At 50.1% G+C, this 22,876-nt stretch overlaps 1 protein-coding gene across 1 annotated transcript in view; it reads left to right on the top strand.

The window, feature by feature from the left end:
- The window catches only part of LOC140380981 (anoctamin-1-like), a 112,346-nt gene that overhangs the window by 85,286 nt on the left and 4,184 nt on the right, over window positions 1-22,876 (top strand). The window contains exons 12-14 of the mRNA XM_072464978.1: window positions 2,351-2,493; window positions 10,332-10,484; window positions 18,991-19,043. Coding sequence (XP_072321079.1) covers window positions 2,351-2,493; window positions 10,332-10,484; window positions 18,991-19,043 — 349 coding nt within the window. The remainder of the gene's footprint in view (window positions 1-2,350; window positions 2,494-10,331; window positions 10,485-18,990; window positions 19,044-22,876) is intronic.

Here is a 22,876-nt window from a genome sequence, read left to right as displayed (position 1 = left end):
GCCTTTTGTAAAAGACGAAGAAACAAGTCTAATGAGGAACTGAATTTGGACACCTCTAAATGCAAAGATACACACAGAGCTTGTTCTGTCAGTGACCAGAGGCTGGAGCTTGTTCTGTCTGTGACCAGAGGCTGGAGGTTGTTCTGTCTGTGACCAGAGGCTGGAGCTTGTTCTGTCTGTGACCAGAGGCTGGAGCTTGTTCTGTCTGTGACCAGAGGCTGGAGGTTGTTCTGTCTGTGACCAGAGGCTGGAGCTTGTTCTGTCTGTGACCAGAGGCTGGAGCTTGTTCTGTCTGTGACCAGAGGCTGGAGCTTGTTCTGTCTGTGACCAGAGGCTGGAGCTTGTTCTGTCTGTGACCAGAGGCTGGAGGTTGTTCTGTCTGTGACCAGAGGCTGGAGCTTATTCTGTCTGTGACCAGAGGCTGGAGCTTGTTCTGTCTGTGACCAGAGGCTGGAGCTTGTTCTGTCTGTGACCAGAGGCTGGAGCTTGTTCTGTCAGTGACCAGAGGCTGGAGCTTGTTCTGTCTGTGACCAGAGGCTGGAGCTTGTTCTGTCTGTGACCAGAGGCTGGAGCTTGTTCTGTCTGTGACCAGAGGCTGGAGCTTGTTCTGTCTGTGACCAGAGGCTGGAGCTTGTTCTGTCTGTGACCAGAGGGTTGTTCTGTCTGTGACCAGAGGCTGGAGCTTGTTCTGTCTGTGACCAGAGGGTTGTTCTGTCTGTGACCAGAGGCTGGAGCTTGTTCTGTCTGTGACCAGAGGGTTGTTCTGTCTGTGACCAGAGGCTGGAGCTTGTTCTGTCTGTGACCAGAGGGTTGTTCTGTCTGTGACCAGAGGCTGGAGGTTGTTCTGTCTGTGACCAGAGGATGAAGGTTGTTCTATCTTTGACCAGAGGCTGGAGGTTGTTCTGTCTGTGACCAAAGGCTGCAGGTTGTTCTGTCTGTGACCAGAGGCTGGAGCTTGTTCTGTCTGTGACCAGAGGGTTGTTCTGTCTGTGACCAGAGGCTGGAGGTTGTTCTGTCTGTGACCAGAGGCTGCAGGTTGTTCTGTCTGTGACCAGAGGCTGGAGCTTGTTCTGTCTCTGACCAGAGGCTGGAGCTTGTTCCCTGCACAAGGAGCAGGTGCTGCAAACACGACGCATTCAAACGGGTCCAAATAGTGGCGCTTGGTCCAATTTATGTGCGCTCAATTTAGGCTCCCTGTGCCCCGTGGCCCCGTGCGCCCCGTGCGCTCTGTGCGCTCCGTGGCCCCGTGCGCTCCATGCGCGCCCCGTGGCCCCGTGGCTCCGTGGCCCCGTGCGCTCCATGCGCGCCCCGTGGCTCCGTGGCCCTGTGCGCTCTGGTCCTGGTTTGTCTCTTAACTAAAGGGCAGTGAGCGGAGGAGTTTGTGTGGTCAGGGAAATGGACTCTGTTGATGTGTTCTGGATTAACAGACCAACAAACACACAGACCTGTTGAAGGGGCCAAGCATTTATAACTCTTGATTAAAGTTACTCATTTGAATCCTAGTCGGTCGAGTTTGATGATCATAAAGACCATTTACATTGCATTTGTATATTTAAAAAAATATAATAAAGAACAAAATACATATTATTTAGTTTGAAATAATACTTGGGCCTATTTAAAATAGCATATTGTTATAATTACTGATAATAATCAGAGGAGCTGCATCCCATTAGGCATACCAGGCAATTGCCTGGGGCCCCAGGCCACTAGGGGGCCCCCGCGAAGCCGCCCGTGCGCTTAATATATGGTTTATTTCTGGTTGTGCTTACTGACCGCGAAGATTTTTTGTGTGGTACACGGTGAATAAAGATTTGGGACACGAGAGACGCCGATGCACGTCTAGATTTACGGTACTCCGGAACCGGAAGTCTCAACAACATATATGCAAAGCATTCTGGGAACAGTAGTCTACCGCTACACGCGGCGCTCTGTCAAAATGTAAACAACATTTTCAGTCCGGCACAATGCTAACGTGTCTGTTAGCGGTTGCTAACGTGTCTTTTAGCGATAGCAGAGTGTGTTTTGATGTTGAACAATGTCGATCTGAATGAGTTGAACGTGTTTAGTAAAGCTCAACGTCAGATTTTTTTGCCTAACATAAGGGTGATGAACACTGGTCGGTAGGGCCCCCTAAGAATTTCTGCCTAGGGCCCCCACACTCCCTAGAATTGCCCCTGATAATAATAATACTTGGTGTACCACTATTAATCATGTTATAATTGATAATATTAATAATATCATTATTCAACATTATCAACATATCAACATTATATATTCATAAATCCCCCCCCTTTCGAAGTGTAACACTTACAATGACATTATTTTTTGTGTTTAATCTTTATTTACACAGGAAATTGAAGAAACTGCTCCGAAGGAGAAAATCTGAACTGGACGGGCGAAGTGAGGAGGACCGACTCAAGAGCCTGAAGCGCCACGAGAAGGACATGATCCTGGGGCCGTTTGTGGGTCTCAGTCCTGAGTACATGGAGATGAGTGAGTCCAATGCTCTGTGTCTTACCACTCTTGACAGGAACGCACAATGATCTTATCACTTTCTCATTTTCTGACATTACATAATCATCATGATAGTCCCCAGGAGCCGAGTGCTCGACACATGACTGATCTCAAGCTACGTCCGACTTCAATCTGAAAGTAAAGACCAATGTATGCAACCTCTGCACCAGCTGGACTTAGGACCTCTGCACCAGCTGGACTTAGGACCTCTGCACCAGCTGGACTTAGGACCTCTGCACCAGCTGGACTAAGGACCTCTGCACCAGCTGGACTAAGGACCTCTGCACCAGCTGGACTAAGGACCTCTGCACCAGCTGGACTTAGGACCTCTGCACCAGCTGGACTAAGGACCTCTGCACCAGCTGGACTTAGGACCTCTGCACCAGCTGGACTAAGGACCTCTGCACCAGCTGGACTTAGGACCTCTGCACCAGCTGGACTAAGGACCTCTGCACCAGCTGGACTTAGACCCTCTGCACCAGCTGGACTAAGGACCTCTGCACCAGCTGGACTTAGGACCTCTGCACCAGCTGGACTAAGGACCTCTGCACCAGCTGGACTTAGACCCTCTGCACCAGCTGGACTAAGGACCTCTGCACCAGCTGGACTTAGGACCTCTGCACCAGCTGGACTTAGGACCTCTGCACCAGCTGGACTTAGACCCTCTGCACCAGCTGGACTAAGGACCTCTGCACCAGCTGGACTTAGGACCTCTGCACCAGCTGGACTTAGAGCCTCAGGCCCTGAAGCTGCTCTGATTCAGCGAAGCTCCTCCCTGTGTGCTCTCTCCTGTGGCTCTCTCTCCTGTGGCTCTCTCCTGTGGCTCTCTCTCCTGTGGCTCTCTCCTGTGGCTCTCTCTCCTGTGGCTCTCTCTCCTGTGGCTTTCTCCTGTGGCTCTCTCTCCTGTGGCTCTCTCTCCTGTGGCTCCCTCTCCTGTGGCTCTCTCTCCTGTGGCTCTCTCCTGTGGCTCTCTCTTGTGCTCTCTCTCCTGTGGCTCTCTCTCCTGTGGCTCTCTCTTCTGTGGCTCTCTCTCCTGTGGCTCTCTCTCCTCTGGCTCTCTCTCCTGTGGCTCTCTCTCCTGTGGCTCTCTCCTGTGGCTCTCTCTTGTGCTCTCTCTCCTGTGGCTCTCTCTCCTGTGGCTCTCTCCTGTGGCTCTCTCTTCTGTGGCTCTCTCTCCTCTGGCTCTCTCTCCTGTGGCTCTCTCTCCTGTGGCTCTCTTTCCTGTGGCTCTCTCTCCTGTGGCTCTCTCTCCTGTGGCTCTCTCTCCTGTGGCTCCCTCTCCTGTGGCTCTCTCTCCTGTGGCTCTCTCCTGTGGCTCTCTCTTGTGCTCTCTCTCCTGTGGCTCTCTCTCCTGTGGCTCTCTCTCCTGTGGCTCTCTTTCCTGTGGCTCTCTCTCCTGTGGCTCTCTTTCCTGTGGTTCTCTCTCCTGTGGCTCTCTCTCCTGTGGCTCTCTCTCCTGTGGCTCTCTCTTGTGCTCTCTCTTCTGTGGCTCTCTCTCCTGTGGCTCTCTCTTCTGTGGCTCTCTCTCCTGTGGCTCTCTCTCCTGTGGCTCTCTCTCCTGTGGCTCTCTCTCCTGTGGCTCTCTTCTGTGGCTCTCTCTCCTGTGGCTCTCTCTCCTGTGGCTCTCTCTCCTGTGGCTCTCTCTTGTGCTCTCTCTTCTGTGGCTCTCTCTCCTGTGGCTCTCTCTCCTGTGGCTCTTTCTTCTGTGGCTCTCTCTTGTGCTCTCTCTTATGTGGCTCTCTCCTGTGGCTCTCTTCTGTGGCTCTCTCTCCTGTGGCTCTCTCTCCTGTGGCTCTCTCTCCTGTGGCTCTCTCTTATGTGGCTCTCTCTCCTGTGGCTCTCTTCTGTGGCTCTCTCTCTTGTGCTCTCTCTTCTGTGGCTCTCTCTCCTGTGGCTCTCTCTCCTGTGGCTCTCTCTTGTGCTCTCTCTCATGTGGCTCTCTCTCCTGTGGCTCTTTCTTCTTTGGCTCTCTCTTGTGCTCTCTCTTATGTGGCTCTCTCTCCTGTGGCTCTCTCTTCTGTGGCTCTCTCTCCTGTGGCTCTCTCTCCTGTGGCTCCCTCTCCTGTGGCTCTCTCTCCTGTGGCTCTCTCCTGTGGCTCTCTCTTGTGCTCTCTCTCCTGTGGCTCTCTCTCCTGTGGCTCTCTCTCCTGTGGCTCTCTTTCCTGTGGCTCTCTCTCCTGTGGCTCTCTTTCCTGTGGCTCTCTCTCCTGTGGCTCTCTCCTGTGGCTCTCTCTTCTGTGGCTCTCTCTCTTGTGCTCTCTCTTCTGTGGCTCTCTCTCCTGTGGCTCTCTCTCCTGTGGCTCTCTCTTGTGCTCTCTCTTATGTGGCTCTCTCTCCTGTGGCTCTCTCTTCTGTGGCTCTCTCTCTTGTGCTCTCTCTTCTGTGGCTCTCTCTCCTGTGGCTCTTTCTTCTGTGGCTCTCTCTCTTGTGCTCTCTCTCATGTGGCTCTCTCTCCTGTGGCTCTTTCTTCTGTGGCTCTCTCTTGTGCTCTCTCTTATGTGGCTCTCTCTCCTGTGGCTCTCTCTTCTGTGGCTCTCTCTCTTGTGCTCTCTCTTCTGTGGCTCTCTCTTCTGTGGCTCTCTCTCCTGTGGCTCTCTCTTCTGTGGCTCTCTCTCTTGTGCTCTCTCTTCTGTGGCTCCCTCTCCTGTGGCTCTCTCTCTTGTGGCTCTCTCTCCTGTGGCTCTCTCTCCTGTGGCTCTCTCCTGTGGCTCTCTCTTGTGCTCTCTCTCCTGTGGCTCTCTCTCCTGTGGCTCTCTCTCCTGTGGCTCTCTTTCCTGTGGCTCTCTCTCCTGTGGCTCTCTTTCCTGTGGCTCTCTCTCCTGTGGCTCTCTCTCCTGTGGCTCTCTCTCCTGTGGCTCTCTCTTGTGCTCTCTCTTCTGTGGCTCTCTCTCCTGTGGCTCTCTCTTCTGTGGCTCTCTCTCCTGTGGCTCTCTCTCCTGTGGCTCTCTCTCCTGTGGCTCTCTCTCCTGTGGCTCTCTTCTGTGGCTCTCTCTCCTGTGGCTCTCTCTCCTGTGGCTCTTTCTTCTGTGGCTCTCTCTTGTGCTCTCTCTTATGTGGCTTTCTCTCCTGTGGCTCTCTTCTGTGGCTCTCTCTCTTGTGCTCTCTCTTCTGTGGCTCTCTCTCCTGTGGCTCTCTCTTCTGTGGCTCTCTCTCCTGTGGCTCTCTCTCCTGTGGCTCTCTCTCCTGTGGCTCTCTCTCCTGTGGCTCTCTTCTGTGGCTCTCTCTCCTGTGGCTCTCTCTCCTGTGGCTCTCTCTCCTGTGGCTCTCTCTTGTGCTCTCTCTTCTGTGGCTCTCTCTCCTGTGGCTCTCTCTTGTGCTCTCTCTTCTGTGGCTCTCTCTCCTGTGGCTCTCTCTCCTGTGGCTCTTTCTTCTGTGGCTCTCTCTTGTGCTCTCTCTTATGTGGCTCTCTCTCCTGTGGCTCTCTCTTCTGTGGCTCTCTCTCTTGTGCTCTCTCTTCTGTGGCTCTCTCTCCTGTGGCTCTCTCTCCTGTGGCTCTCTCTCCTGTGGCTCTCTCTTATGTGGCTCTCTCTCCTGTGGCTCTCTCTTCTGTGGCTCTCTCTCTTGTGCTCTCTCTTCTGTGGCTCTCTCTCCTGTGGCTCTCTCTCCTGTGGCTCTCTCTTGTGCTCTCTCTTATGTGGCTCTCTCTCCTGTGGCTCTCTCTTCTGTGGCTCTCTCTCTTGTGCTCTCTCTTCTGTGGCTCTCTCTCCTGTGGCTCTTTCTTCTGTGGCTCTCTCTCTTGTGCTCTCTCTCATGTGGCTCTCTTTCCTGTGGCTCTTTCTTCTGTGGCTCTCTCTTGTGCTCTCTCTTATGTGGCTCTCTCTCCTGTGGCTCTCTCTTCTGTGGCTCTCTCTCTTGTGCTCTCTCTTCTGTGGCTCTCTCTCCTGTGGCTCTCTCTTCTGTGGCTCTCTCTCTTGTGCTCTCTCTTCTGTGGCTCTCTCTTCTGTGGCTCTCTCTCCTGTGGCTCTCTCTTCTGTGGCTCTCTCTCTTGTGCTCTCTCTTCTGTGGCTCCCTCTCCTGTGGCTCTCTCTCCTGTGGCTCTCTCTCCTGTGGCTCTCTCTCCTGTGGCTCTCTCCTGTGGCTCTCTCTTGTGCTCTCTCTCCTGTGGCTCTCTCTCCTGTGGCTCTCTCTCCTGTGGCTCTCTTTCCTGTGGCTCTCTCTCCTGTGGCTCTCTTTCCTGTGGCTCTCTCTCCTGTGGCTCTCTCTCCTGTGGCTCTCTCTTGTGCTCTCTCTTCTGTGGCTCTCTCTCCTGTGGCTCTCTCTTCTGTGGCTCTCTCTCCTGTGGCTCTCTCTCCTGTGGCTCTCTCTCCTGTGGCTCTCTCTCCTGTGGCTCTCTTCTGTGGCTCTCTCTCCTGTGGCTCTCTCTCCTGTGGCTCTTTCTTCTGTGGCTCTCTCTTGTGCTCTCTCTTATGTGGCTTTCTCTCCTGTGGCTCTCTTCTGTGGCTCTCTCTCTTGTGCTCTCTCTTCTGTGGCTCTCTCTCCTGTGGCTCTCTCTCCTGTGGCTCTCTCTCCTGTGGCTCTCTCTTATGTGGCTCTCTCTCCTGTGGCTCTCTTCTGTGGCTCTCTCTCTTGTGCTCTCTCTTCTGTGGCTCTCTCTCCTGTGGCTCTCTCTCCTGTGGCTCTCTCTTGTGCTCTCTCTTATGTGGCTCTCTCTCCTGTGGCTCTCTCTTCTGTGGCTCTCTCTCCTGTGGCTCTCTCTCCTGTGGCTCTCTCTCCTATGGCTCTCTCTCCTGTGGCTCTCTCCTGTGGCTCTCTCTTGTGCTCTCTCTCCTGTGGCTCTCTCTCCTGTGGCTCTCTCTCCTGTGGCTCTCTTTCCTGTGGCTCTCTCTCCTGTGGCTCTCTTTCCTGTGGCTCTCTTTCCTGTGGCTCTCTCTCCTGTGGCTCTCTCTTGTGCTCTCTCTTCTGTGGCTCTCTCTCCTGTGGCTCTCTCTTCTGTGGCTCTCTCTCCTGTGGCTCTCTCTCCTGTGGCTCTCTCTCCTGTGGCTCTCTCTCCTGTGGCTCTCTTCTGTGGCTCTCTCTCCTGTGGCTCTCTCTCCTGTGGCTCTCTCTCCTGTGGCTCTCTCTTGTGCTCTCTCTTCTGTGGCTCTCTCTCCTGTGGCTCTCTCTTGTGCTCTCTCTTCTGTGGCTCTCTCTCCTGTGGCTCTCTCTCCTGTGGCTCTTTCTTCTGTGGCTCTCTCTTGTGCTCTCTCTTATGTGGCTCTCTCTCCTGTGGCTCTCTCTTCTGTGGCTCTCTCTCTTGTGCTCTCTCTTCTGTGGCTCTCTCTCCTGTGGCTCTCTCTCCTGTGGCTCTCTCTCCTGTGGCTCTCTATTATGTGGCTCTCTCTCCTGTGGCTCTCTCTTCTGTGGCTCTCTCTCTTGTGCTCTCTCTTCTGTGGCTCTCTCTCCTGTGGCTCTCTCTCCTGTGGCTCTCTCTTGTGCTCTCTCTTATGTGGCTCTCTCTCCTGTGGCTCTTTCTTCTGTGGCTCTCTCTTGTGCTCTCTCTTATGTGGCTCTCTCTCCTGTGGCTCTCTCTTCTGTGGCTCTCTCTCTTGTGCTCTCTCTTCTGTGGCTCTCTCTTCTGTGGCTCTCTCTCCTGTGGCTCTCTCTTCTGTGGCTCTCTCTCTTGTGCTCTCTCTTCTGTGGCTCCCTCTCCTGTGGCTCTCTCTCCTGTGGCTCTCTCCTGTGGCTCTCTCTTGTGCTCTCTCTCCTGTGGCTCTCTCCTGTGGCTCTCTCTCCTGTGGCTCTCTTTCCTGTGGCTCTCTCTCCTGTGGCTCTCTCTCCTGTGGCTCTCTTCTGTGGCTCTCTTTCCTGTGGCTCCCTCTCCTGTGGCTCTCTCTTCTGTGGCTCTCTCTCCTGTGGCTCTCTCTTGTGCTCTCTCTTCTGTGGCTCTCTCTCCTGTGGCTCTCTCTCCTGTGGCTCTTTCTTCTGTGGCTCTCTCTTGTGCTCTCTCTTATGTGGCTCTCTCTCTTGTGCTCTCTCTTGTGTGGCTCTCTCTCCTGTGGCTCTCTCTCCTGTGGCTCTCTCTTGTGCTCTCTCTTATGTGGCTCTCTCTCCTGTGGCTCTTTCTTCTGTGGCTCTCTCTTGTGCTCTCTCTTATGTGGCTCTCTCTCCTGTGGCTCTCTCTTCTGTGGCTCTCTCTCTTGTGCTCTCTCTTCTGTGGCTCTCTCTCCTGTGGCTCTCTCTCCTGTGGCTCTCTCTCCTGTGGCTCTCTCTTATGTGGCTCTCTCTCCTGTGGCTCTCTCTTCTGTGGCTCTCTCTCTTGTGCTCTCTCTTCTGTGGCTCTCTCTCCTGTGGCTCTCTCTCCTGTGGCTCTCTCTTGTGCTCTCTCTCATGTGGCTCTCTCTCCTGTGGCTCTTTCTTCTGTGGCTCTCTCTCCTCGCCACAGGCAGTAGGCAGGGAGTGGCCTCCTGCCTGAGGGGAGTGGCCTCCTGCTTGAGGGGAGTGGCCTCCTGCTTGAGGGGAGTGGTCTCCTGCTTGAGGGGAGTGGCCTCCTGCTTGAGGGGAGTGGCCTCCTGCCTGAGGGGAGTGGCCTCCTGCTAGAGGGGAGTGGCCTCCTGCTTGAGGGGAGTGGCCTCCTGCCTGAGGGGAGTGGCCTCCTGCTTGAGGGGAGTGGCCTCCTGCCTGAGGGGAGTGGCCTCCTGCTTGAGGGGAATGGCCTCCTGCCTGAGGGGAGTGGCCTCCTGCTTGAGGGGAGTGGCCTCCTGCTTGAGGGGAGTGGCCTCCTGCTTGAGGGGAGTGGCCTCCTGCTTGAGGGGAATGGCCTCCTGCCTGAGGGGAGTGGCCTCCTGCTTGAGGGGAGTGGCCTCCTGCTTGAGGGGAATGGCCTCCTGCCTGAGGGGAGTGGCCTCCTGCCTGAGGGGAGTGGCCTCCTGCTTGAGGGGAGTGGCCTCCTGCTTGAGGGGAATGGCCTCCTGCTTGAGGGGACTGGCCTCCTGCCTGAGGGGAGTGGCCTCCTGCTTGAGGGGAGTGGCCTCCTGCCTGAGGGGAGTGGCCTCCTGCTTGAGGGGAGTGGCCTCCTGCTTGAGGGGAATGGCCTCCTGCCTGAGGGGAGTGGCCTCCTGCCTGAGGGGAGTGGCCTCCTGCTTGAGGGGAGTGGCCTCCTGCCTGAGGGGAGTGGCCTCCTGCTTGAGGGGAGTGGCCTCCTGCTTGAGGGGAATGGCCTCCTGCCTGAGGGGAGTGGCCTCCTGCCTGAGGGGAGTGGCCTCCTGCCTGAGGGGAGTGGCCTCCTGCTTGAGGGGAGTGGCTCAAATAGTCCCGGGTGAGAAGGGTCAGTTGTTTACAGCAAGAAGCTCTTGGGTTCAAGTTCCAGGCTGTGTGGAGTTTGCATGTTCTCCCCGTGTCTGCCTGGGTTTCCTCTACTATTACAAACATGTACAATAGGCCCCTCCCCTCTACAAGCATGTACAATAGGCCCCTCCCCTCTACAAGCATGTACAATAGGCCCCTCCCCTCTACAAACATGTACAATAGGCCCCTCCCCTCTACAAGCATGTACAATAGGCCCCTCCCCTCTACAAGCATGTACAATAGGCCCCTCCCCTCTACAAACATGTACAATAGGCCCCTCCCCTCTGAAAGTGGTACTTTAATTGTAAAATAAAATGTACAATAGCAAATTAAAATAAATAAACAAGATTTTAAAACTGGAAATATTTCAGAAATGTCACATATTGATACTTTTCGATACTTCTTTCAGTATTGATGTATTGATATTTGATATTGACCCAGCAGCAGTTTGGAAATGGACATCTCTCTCTTGCTGAGCTCTTGCTGTTTACAATGAACACGTTCAGTTCTTGTTTATCAGTAAATACTTGGTAACAGCCACAGTTCCTCCCCAGTCATCCAGTTCGGGATGGTGACGCTGTTCGTGGCCTCGTTCCCTCTGGCTCCGCTCTTCGCTCTGCTCAACAACATCATTGAAATTCGACTCGATGCCAAAAAGTTTGTGACGGAGCTGCGCCGGCCCATCGCTGCCAAAGCCAGAGATATTGGTGAATATTTCAGTATTTCTGTATTTCAGTATTTCAGTGTTTCAGTATTGCAGTATTGCAGTATTTCAGTACCTTTGCCCACAGTGGAATGACTCCGCCCCTTCATATGATATAATTAGAGTTATTTAGTTAGAGGAGCTGCTGAGCCCCCCCTTTCTCCGGCCCTGGACCTGGCGCAGATGGAGTCACTGTCTAATGCTCAGTGCAGAGTCTCCTCTGAAACACCACAGGGGCCCGGGGCCCCCAAGCTTTACTTTATACAGAACAGTGCAAACGTGTTTTATCAAGTTTTCTTATGCTTCTGTAATTTTATCCTTACATACACAACCAAATACTTTCCCAGGTCGACTCGTAAAAGTACCTTGATGTCTTTAGTGACAATAAATGAACCAGGATCACATGTGGACAGCCTGTGTAGTGTGTAGTGTATACTGTGTACTGTATAGTGTGTACTGTGTAGTGTGTAGTGTGTAGTGTGTACTTTGTACTGTGTAGTGTGTAGTGTGTACTTTGTACTGTGTAGTGTGTAGTGTATACTGTGTACTGTATAGTGTGTACTGTGTAGTGTGTAGTGTGTAGTGTGTACTTTGTACTGTGTAGTGTGTAGTGTATACTGTGTACTGTATAGTGTGTACTGTGTAGTGTGTAGTGTGTACTTTGTACTGTGTAGTGTGTAGTGTATACTGTGTACTGTATAGTGTGTACTGTGTAGTGTGTAGTGTGTACTTTGTACTGTGTAGTGTGTAGTGTGTAGTGTGTACTGTATAGTGTGTACTGTGTAGTGTGTAGTGTGTAGTGTGTACTTTGTACTGTGTAGTGTGTAGTGTGTAGTGTGTACTGTGTAGTGTGTAGTGTGTAGTGTGTACTTTGTACTGTGTAGTGTGTAGTGTGTAGTGTGTACTGTGTAGTGTGTAGTGTGTAGTGTGTACTTTGTAGTGTGTAGTGTGTACTGTGTACTGTGTACTGTGTAGTGTGTACTGTGTAGTGTGTACTGTGTACTGTGTACTGTGTAGTGCGTACTATGTAGTGTGTACTGTGTACTGTGTACTGTGTACTGTGTAGTGTGTACTGTATAGTGTGTACTGTGTAGTGTGTACTGTATAGTGTGTACTGTGTACTGTGTAGTGCGTACTGTGTAGTGTGTACTGTGTAGTATGTACTGTGTAGTGTGTACTGTGTAGTGTGTACTGTGTACATGCAGAGGGTGCACCCTCTGCACGCTCTGCACCCTACACGTCGTACGCGCTACATGTCATACACGCTACATGTTATACACGCTACACGTCATACACGCGACATGTTATACACGCTACACGTCATACACGCGACATGTTATATACGCTACATGTCATACACGCTACACGTCATACACGCTACATGTCATACACGCTACACGTCATACACCCTACATGTCATGCACGCTACATGTCATACACGCTACATGTCATACACGCTACACTTCATACACGCGACATGTTATACACGCTACACCTCGTACACGCTACACGTCATACACCCTACATGTCGTACACGCTACATGTCATACACGCTACACGTCATACACCCTACATGTCATACACGCTATACGTCATACACGCTACACGTCATACACGCTACATGTCATACACGCTACATGTCGTACACCCTACATGTCATACACGCTACATGTCATACACCCTACATGTTGTACACGCTACATGTCACACGCTACACGTCATACACCCTACATGTCATACACGCTACATGTCATACACGCTACACGTCGTACACACTACATGTCATACACGCTACACGTCATACACGCTACATGTCATACACGCTACATGTCATACACGCTACATGTCATACACGCTACACGTCATACACGCTACACGTCATACACGCTACATGTCGTACACGCTACATGTCGTACACGCTACATGTTATACACGCTACACGTCATACACCCTACATGTCATACACGCTACACGTCATACACGCTACATGTGATACACCCTTCATGTCATACACGCTACACGTCATACACCCTACATGTCATACACGCTACACGTCATACACGCTACACGTCATACACGCTACATGTCATACACCCTTCATGTCATGCACGCTACATGTCATACACGCTACATGTCATACACGCTACACGTCATACACGCTACACGTCATACACGCTACACGTCGTACGCGCTACATGTCATACACGCTACATGTTATACACGCTACACGTCATACACGCTACACGTCATACACGCTACACGTCGTACGCGCTACATGTCATACACGCTACACGTCATACACGCTACATGTCATACACGCTACACGTCATACACGCTACACGTCATACACGCTACACGTCGTACGCGCTACATGTCATACACGCTACATGTTATACACGCTACACGTCATACACGCGACATGTTATACACGCTACACGTCATACACGCGACATGTTATATACGCTACATGTCATACACGCTACACGTCATACACGCTACATGTCATACACGCTACACGTCATACACCCTACATGTCATGCACGCTACATGTCATACACGCTACATGTCATACACGCTACACTTCATACACGCGACATGTTATACACGCTACACCTCGTACACGCTACACGTCATACACCCTACATGTCGTACACGCTACATGTCATACACGCTACACGTTATACACCCTACATGTCATACACGCTACACGTCATACACGCTACACGTCATACACGCTACATGTCATACACGCTACATGTCGTACACCCTACATGTCATACACGCTACATGTCATACACCCTACATGTTGTACACGCTACATGTCACACGCTACACGTCATACACCCTACATGTCATACACGCTACATGTCATACACGCTACACGTCATACACGCTACACGTCGTACACACTACATGTCATACACGCTACACGTCATACACCCTACATGTCATACACGCTACATGTCATACACGCTACATGTCATACACGCTACACGTCATACACGCTACACGTCATACACGCTACATGTCGTACACGCTACATGTCGTACACGCTACATGTCGTACACGCTACACGTCATACACCCTACATGTCATACACGCTACACGTCATACACGCTACATGTGATACACCCTTCATGTCATACACGCTACACGTCATACACCCTACATGTCATACACGCTACACGTCATACACGCTACACGTCATACACGCTACATGTCATACACCCTTCATGTCATGCACGCTACACGTCATACACCCTGCATGTCATACACGCTACACGTCATACACGCGACACGTCATACACGCTACATGTCATACACCCTTCATGTCATACACGCTACACGTCATACACCCTACATGTCATACACGCTACCCGTCATACACGCTACATGTCATACACGCTACATGTCATACACCCTACATGTCATACACGCTACACGTCATACACGCTACACGTCATACACCCTACATGTCATACACGCTACCCGTCATACACCCTACATGTCATACACCCTTCATGTCATACACCCTACATGTCATACACGCTACACGTCATACACGCTACATGTCATACACCCTACATGTCATACACCCTTCATGTCATACACCCTACATGTCATACACGCTACACGTCATACACGCTACATGTCATACACGCTACATGTCATACACGCTACACGTCATACACGCTACACGTCATACACGCTACATGTCATACACCCTTCATGTCATACACGCTACATGTCATACACCCTTCATGTCATACACGCTACACGTCATACACCCTACATGTCATACACGCTACATGTCATACACCCTTCATGTCATACACGCTACATGTCATACACGCTACATGTCATACACCCTTCATGTCATACACGCTACATGTCATACACGCTACATGTCATACACCCTTCATGTCATACACGCTACATGTCATACACGCTACATGTCATACACCCTACATGTCATACACGCTACATGTCATACACGCTACATGTCATACACCCTTCATGTCATACACGCTACATGTCATACACGCTACATGTCATACACCCTTCATGTCATACACGCTACATGTCATACACGCTACATGTCATACACCCTACATGTCATACACCCTACATGTCATACACGCTACATGTCATACACCCTACATGTCATACACGCTACATGTCATACACGCTACATGTCATACACCCTACATGTCATATACGCTACACGTCATACACCCTACATGTCATACACGGTACATGTCATACACGCTACACGTCATACACGTTACATGTCATACACGCTACATGTCATACACGCTACATGTCATACACCCTACATGTCATACACCCTACATGTCATACACCCTTCATGTCATACACGCTACATGTCATACACGCTACATGTCATACACGCTACATGTCATACACCCTACATGTCATATACGCTACACGTCATACACCCTACATGTCATACACGGTACATGTCATACACGCTACACGTCATACACGTTACATGTCATACACGCTACATGTCATACACGCTACATGTCATACACCCTACATGTCATACACCCTACATGTCATACACCCTTCATGTCATACACGCTACATGTCATACACGCTACATGTCATACACCCTACATGTCACACACCCTACATGTCATACACGCTACACGTCATACACCCTACATGTCATACACGCTACATGTCATAAACCCTACATGTCATACACCCTACATGTCATACACCCTACATGTCATACACGCTACATGTCATACACGCTACATGTCATACACCCTACATGTCATACACGCTACACGTCATACACCCTACACGTCATACACGCTACATGTCATACACGCTACACGTCATACACGTTACTTGTCATACACGCTACATGTCATACACCCTACATGTCATACACCCTACATGTCATACACCCTTCATGTCATACACGCTACATGTCATACACGCTACATGTCATACACGCTACATGTCATACACGCTACATGTCATACACCCTTCATGTCATACACGCTACATGTCATACACGCTACATGTCATACACGCTACATGTCATACACCCTTCATGTCATACACGCTACATGTCATACACGCTACATGTCATACACGCTACATGTCATACACGCTACATGTCATACACCCTTCATGTCATACACGCTACATGTCATACACCCTACATGTCATACACGCTACATGTCGTACACCCTACATGTCATACACGCTACATGTCATACACCCTACATGTTGTACACGCTACATGTCACACGCTACACGTCATACACCCTACATGTCATACACGCTACATGTCATACACGCTACACGTCATACACGCTACACGTCGTACACACTACATGTCATACACGCTACACGTCATACACCCTACATGTCATACACGCTACATGTCATACACGCTACATGTCATACACGCTACACGTCATACACGCTACACGTCGTACACGCTACATGTCGTACATGCTACATGTTATACACGCTACACGTCATACACCCTACATGTCATACACGCTACACGTCATACACGCTACATGTGATACACCCTTCATGTCATACACGCTACACGTCATACACCCTACATGTCATACACGCTACACGTCATACACGCTACACGTCATACACGCTACATGTCATACACCCTTCATGTCATGCACGCTACATGTCATACACGCTACATGTCATACACGCTACACGTCATACACGCTACACGTCATACACGCTACACGTCGTACGCGCTACATGTCATACACGCTACATGTTATACACGCTACACGTCATACACGCTACACGTCATACACGCTACATGTCATACACGCTACATGTCATACACGCTACATGTCATACACGCTACACGTCATACACGCTACACGTCATACACGCTACACGTCGTACGCGCTACATGTCATACACGCTACATGTTATACACGCTACACGTCATACACGCGACATGTTATACACGCTACACGTCATACACGCTACATGTCATACACCCTTCATGTCATACACGCTACATGTCATACACCCTACATGTCATACACACTACATGTCATACACGCTACATGTCATACACCCTTCATGTCATACACGCTACATGTCATACACCCTACATGTCATACACGCTACATGTCATACAACCTTCATGTCATACACGCTACATGTCATACACCCTTCATGTCATACACGCTACATGTCATACACGCTACATGTCATACACCCTACATGTCACACACCCTACATGTCATACACGCTACACGTCATACACCCTACATGTCATACACGCTACATGTCATACACCCTACATGTCATACACCCTACATGTCATACACCCTACATGTCATACACGCTACATGTCATACACGCTACATGTCATACACCCTACATGTCATACACGCTACACGTCATACACCCTACACGTCATACACGCTACATGTCATACACGCTACACGTCATACACCCTTCATGTCATACACGCTACATGTCATACACCCTACATGTCACACACCCTACATGTCATACACGCTACACGTCATACACCCTACATGTCATACACGCTACATGTCATACACCCTACATGTCATACACCCTACATGTCATACACCCTACATGTCATACACGCTACATGTCATACACGCTACATGTCATACACCCTACATGTCATACACGCTACACGTCATACACCCTACACGTCATACACCCTTCATGTCATACACGCTACATGTCATACACCCTTCATGTCATACACGCTACATGTCATACACGCTACATGTCATACACCCTTCATGTCATACACGCTACATGTCATACACGCTACATGTCATACACGCTACATGTCATACACCCTTCATGTCATACACGCTACATGTCATACACGCTACATGTCATACACGCTACATGTCATACACGCTACATGTCATAGACCCTTCATGTCATACACGCTACATGTCATACACCCTACATGTCATACACGCTACATGTCATACACGCTACATGTCATACACCCTTCATGTCATACACGCTACATGTCATACACGCTACATGTCATACACGCTACATGTCATACACGCTACATGTCGTACACCCTACATGTCATACACCCTTCATGTCATACACGCTACATGTCATACACGCTACATGTCATACACGCTACATGTCATACACGCTACATGTCATACACGCTACATGTCATACACGCTACATGTCATACACCCTTCATGTCATACACGCTACATGTCATAAACGCTACATGTCATACACGCTACATGTCATACACGCTACATGTCATACACCCTTCATGTCATACACGCTACATGTCATACACCCTTCATGTCATACACGCTACATGTCATACACGCTACATGTCATACACGCTACATGTCATACACGCTACATGTCATACACCCTTCATGTCATACACGCTACATGTCATACACGCTACATGTCATAGACCCTTCATGTCATACACGCTACATGTCATACACCCTACATGTCATACACGCTACATGTCATACACGCTACATGTCATACACCCTTCATGTCATACACGCTACATGTCATACACGCTACATGTCATACACGCTACATGTCATACACGCTACATGTCGTACACCCTACATGTCATACACGCTACATGTCATACACGCTACATGTCATACACGCTACATGTCATACACGCTACATGTCATACACGCTACATGTCATACACCCTTCATGTCATACACGCTACATGTCATAAACGCTACATGTCATACACGCTACATGTCATACACGCTACATGTCATACACGCTACATGTCATACACCCTTCATGTCATACACGCTACATGTCATACACGCTACATGTCATACACGCTACATGTCATACACGCTACACGTCATACACCCTACATGTCATACACGCTACATGTCATACACGCTACATGTCATACACCCTTCATGTCATACACGCTACATGTCATACACCCTACATGTCATACACGCTACATGTCATACAACCTTCATGTCATACACGCTACATGTCATACACGCTACATGTCATACACGCTACATGTCATACACCCTTCATGTCATACACGCTACATGTCATACACGCTACATGTCATACACGCTACATGTCATACACGCTACATGTCATACACCCTTCATGTCATACACGCTACATGTCATACACGCTACATGTCATACACGCTACATGTCATACACGCTACACGTCATACACGCTACATGTCATACACCCTTCATGTCATACACGCTACACGTCATACACGCTACCTGAACAGTCAGAGAGTTATTCAACACTCACAAGAACGTTTTTTTATGATTAACAATGCAATACAAAGAATAATAATAAGGCATAATCTGTATTTGGGAGTTTGCAGCAGGTGTATCTGTAACATTGTATTTTAAGCTTGCAGTGCCATCTAGTGGCAGAGGGGCTTTGTTACATGAGGACATAATCTGAGTTTGTGTCTTTTACAGGAATCTGGTACAACCTTCTCCGAGGCCTCAGCAAAGTAGCAGTTATTGTCAATGTGAGTTTCAATGAAGAACACGTTATACACACTACACGTTATACACGCTACATGTCATACATGTTATTGTCAATGTGAGTTTCAATGAAGAACACGTTATACACACTACACGTTATACACGCTACATGTCATACATGTTATTGTCAATGTGAGTTTCAATGAAGACCAGAGACTACAAAAGAACAAAGACACTTAGAATCCAAAGAAAACGTCATGTCTGTATCAATGACTTCAGCCGACTCTCTTTGGGCGATGTTCCACATTAAATACCATGTACCTGTACAATGTATGTACAATGTATGTACAGTGTAAAAGTACGTTCTAAAGTACATTCTAAAGTACATTGTAAAGTACATTGTAAAGTATCCATGTATTGTGTCCATGGCAGCAGTTCATAGTTGTATAGTTCAGGGGTAAATGCTGTATCAGTGGCAGAGCGTCGTGAACTTCACTCACATATTTGTGATTGACAGGAAAGTCCCAGAACACGTGACAGTGGTTCACCTCCTGGTGGCGCTGTTTCTCAACAGTTTTATTTCCTTATGAAGAATGAGACCTTTGACCTTTGACCTGATCAGTAAAAGTCAAAAGAATTCCTTTAAATCAAAGCTTTTCCTCCAGTATAATCTTATAAACTAAACTAAACTAAACTGGTTGACAATCAATCTCACACTCGAATCTGGATTTAAGATGTCACAATAAATAAAAAGCCCAGTGAAAGTCAGTTCATAATAATATAATGTTCTCAAACTGAACTTTGACCCCTCCCCTGTCCTGAACCGATAAAAGCATCACATTTGGCCCTATATTCTTAGATATTTAGCTTTTATAATACTGATTTCCAAAGCCACTTCTGAAACTATATTTGCAAATATGAGGGTTTTCATAGTCATCTGAACAAAACTGGTCTCCTCGGACACATTTCTTTATTATAATGAATCTACACTGCAATAAGGGGAGGGGTTTAGGACTGACACTCCCCCTGTTCCATTGTTTACTGCAGAGATGGACCTGAGACATATGTCCTATAAGCTGTGACGTATGTGTGAGCTCAGGATGACCTCTGCTGTCCACTGAGGTCACTCGCCTTGTGAACTGTGACGTGTGTGTGAGCTCAGGATGACCTCTGCTGTCCACTGAGGTCACTCACCTTGTGAACTGTGACGTGTGTGTGAGCTCAGGATGACCTCTGCTGTCCACTGAGGTCACTCGCCTTGGACTGTGAACTGTGACGTGTGTGTGAGCTCAGGATGACCACTGCTGTCCACTGAGGTCACTCGCCTTGTGAACTGTGACGTGTGTGTGAGCTCAGGATGACCTCTGCTGTGCACTGAGGTCACTCGCCTTGGACTGTGAACTGTGACGTGTGTGTGAGCTCAGGATGACCACTGCTGTCCACTGAGGTCACTCACCTTGTGAACTGTGACGTGTGTGTGAGCTCAGGATGACCTCTGCTGTCCACTGAGGTCACTCGCCTTGGACTGTGAACTGTGACGTGTGTGTGAGCTCAGGATGACCTCTGCTGTCCACTGAGGTCACTCGCCTTGGACTGTGAACTGTGACGTGTGTGTGAGCTCAGGATGACCTCTGCTGTCCACTGAGGTCACTCGCCTTGTGAACTGTGACGTATGTGTGAGCTCAGGATGACCTCTGCTGTCCACTGAGGTCACTCGCCTTGTGAACTGTGACGTATGTGTGAGCTCAGGATGACCTCTGCTGTCCACTGAGGTCACTCGCCTTGTGAACTGTTACGTGTGTGTGAGCTCAGGATGACCTCTGCTGTCCACTGAGGTCACTCACCTTGTGACCTGTGATGTGTGTGTGAGCTCAGGATGACCTCTGCTGTCCACTGAGGTCACTCACCTTGTGACCTGTGATGTGTGTGTGAGCTCAGGATGACCTCTGCTGTCCACTGAGGTCACTCGCCTTGTGAACTGTGACGTATGTGTGAGCTCAGGATGACCTCTGCTGTCCACTGAGGTCACTCGCCTTGTGAACTGTTACGTGTGTGTGAGCTCAGGATGACCTCTGCTGTCCACTGAGGTCACTCACCTTGTGACCTGTGATGTGTGTGTGAGCTCAGGATGACCTCTGCTGTCCACTGAGGTCACTCGCCTTGTGAACTGTGATGTGTGTGTGAGCTCAGGATGACCACTGCTGTCCACTGAGGTCACTCGCCTTGTGAACTGTGACGTGTGTGTGAGCTCAGGATGACCTCTGCTGTCCACTGAGGTCACTCGCCTTGGACTGTGAACTGTGACGTGTGTGTGAGCTCAGGATGACCTCTGCTGTCCACTGAGGTCACTCGCCTTGGACTGTGAACTGTGACGTGTGTGTGAGCTCAGGATGACCTCTGCTGTCCACTGAGGTCACTCGCCTTGTGAACTGTGATGTGTGTGTGAGCTCAGGATGACCACTGCTGTCCACTGAGGTCACTCGCCTTGTGAACTGTGACGTGTGTGTGAGCTCAGGATGACCACTGCTGTCCACTGAGGTCACTCGCCTTGTGAACTGTGACGTGTGTGTGAGCTCAGGATGACCTCTGCTGTCCACTGAGGTCACTCGCCTTGTGAACTGTGACGTGTGTGTGAGCTCAGGATGACCTCTGCTGTCCACTGAGGTCACTCGCCTTGTGACCTGTGACGTGTGTGTGAGCTCAGGATGACCTCTGCTGTCCACTGAGGTCACTCGCCTTGTGAACTGTGACGTGTGTGTGAGCTCAGGATGACCTCTGCTGTCCACTGAGGTCACTCGCCTTGTGAACTGTGACGTGTGTGTGAGCTCAGGATGACCTCTGCTGTCCACTGAGGTCACTCGCCTTATGAACTGTGACGTGTGTGTGAGCTCAGGATGACCTCTGCTGTCCACTGAGGTCACTCGCCTTGTGAACTGTGACGTGTGTGTGAGCTCAGGATGACCTCTGCTGTCCACTGAGGTCACTCGCCTTGTGACCTGTGACGTGTGTGTGAGCTCAGGATGACCTCTGCTGTCCACTGAGGTCACTCGCCTTGTGAACTGTGACGTGTGTGTGAGCTCAGGATGACCTCTGCTGTCCACTGAGGTCACTCGCCTTGTGAACTGTTACGTGTGTGTGAGCTCAGGATGACCTCTGCTGTCCACTGAGGTCACTCGCCTTGTGACCTGTGACGTGTGTGTGAGCTCAGGATGACCTCTGCTGTCCACTGAGGTCACTCGCCTTGTGAACTGTGACGTGTGTGTGAGCTCAGGATGACCTCTGCTGTCCACTGAGGTCACTCGCCTTGTGAACTGTGACGTGTGTGTGAGCTCAGGATGACCTCTGCTGTCCACTGAGGTCACTCGCCTTGTGAACTGTGACGTGTGTGTGAGCTCAGGATGACCTCTGCTGTCCACTGAGGTCACTCGCCTTGTGAACTGTGACGTGTGTGTGAGCTCAGGATGACCTCTGCTGTCCACTGAGGTCACTCGCCTTGTGAACTGTGACGTGTGTGTGAGCTCAGGATGACCTCTGCTGTCCACTGAGGTCACTCGCCTTGTGACCTGTGACGTGTGTGTGAGCTCAGGATGACCTCTGCTGTCCACTGAGGTCACTCGCCTTGTGAACTGTGACGTGTGTGTGAGCTCAGGATGACCTCTGCTGTCCACTGAGGTCACTCGCCTTGTGAACTGTGACGTGTGTGTGAGCTCAGGATGACCTCTGCTGTCCACTGAGGTCACTCGCCTTGTGAACTGTGACGTGTGTGTGAGCTCAGGATGACCTCTGCTGTCCACTGAGGTCACTCGCCTTGTGACCTGTGACGTGTGTGTGAGCTCAGGATGACCTCTGCTGTCCACTGAGGTCTCTCGCCTTGTGA

Source organism: Eucyclogobius newberryi, unplaced genomic scaffold, assembly GCF_026437365.1.
Source record: "Eucyclogobius newberryi isolate DKJ021-1_F unplaced genomic scaffold, fEucNew1.0.hap1 SCAF_5, whole genome shotgun sequence".
Taxonomy (NCBI): Eukaryota; Metazoa; Chordata; class Actinopteri; order Gobiiformes; family Gobiidae; genus Eucyclogobius; species Eucyclogobius newberryi.
The sequence above is the reverse complement of the archived record's forward strand: the minus strand, read 5'-3'. Positions and strand labels throughout refer to the sequence as shown.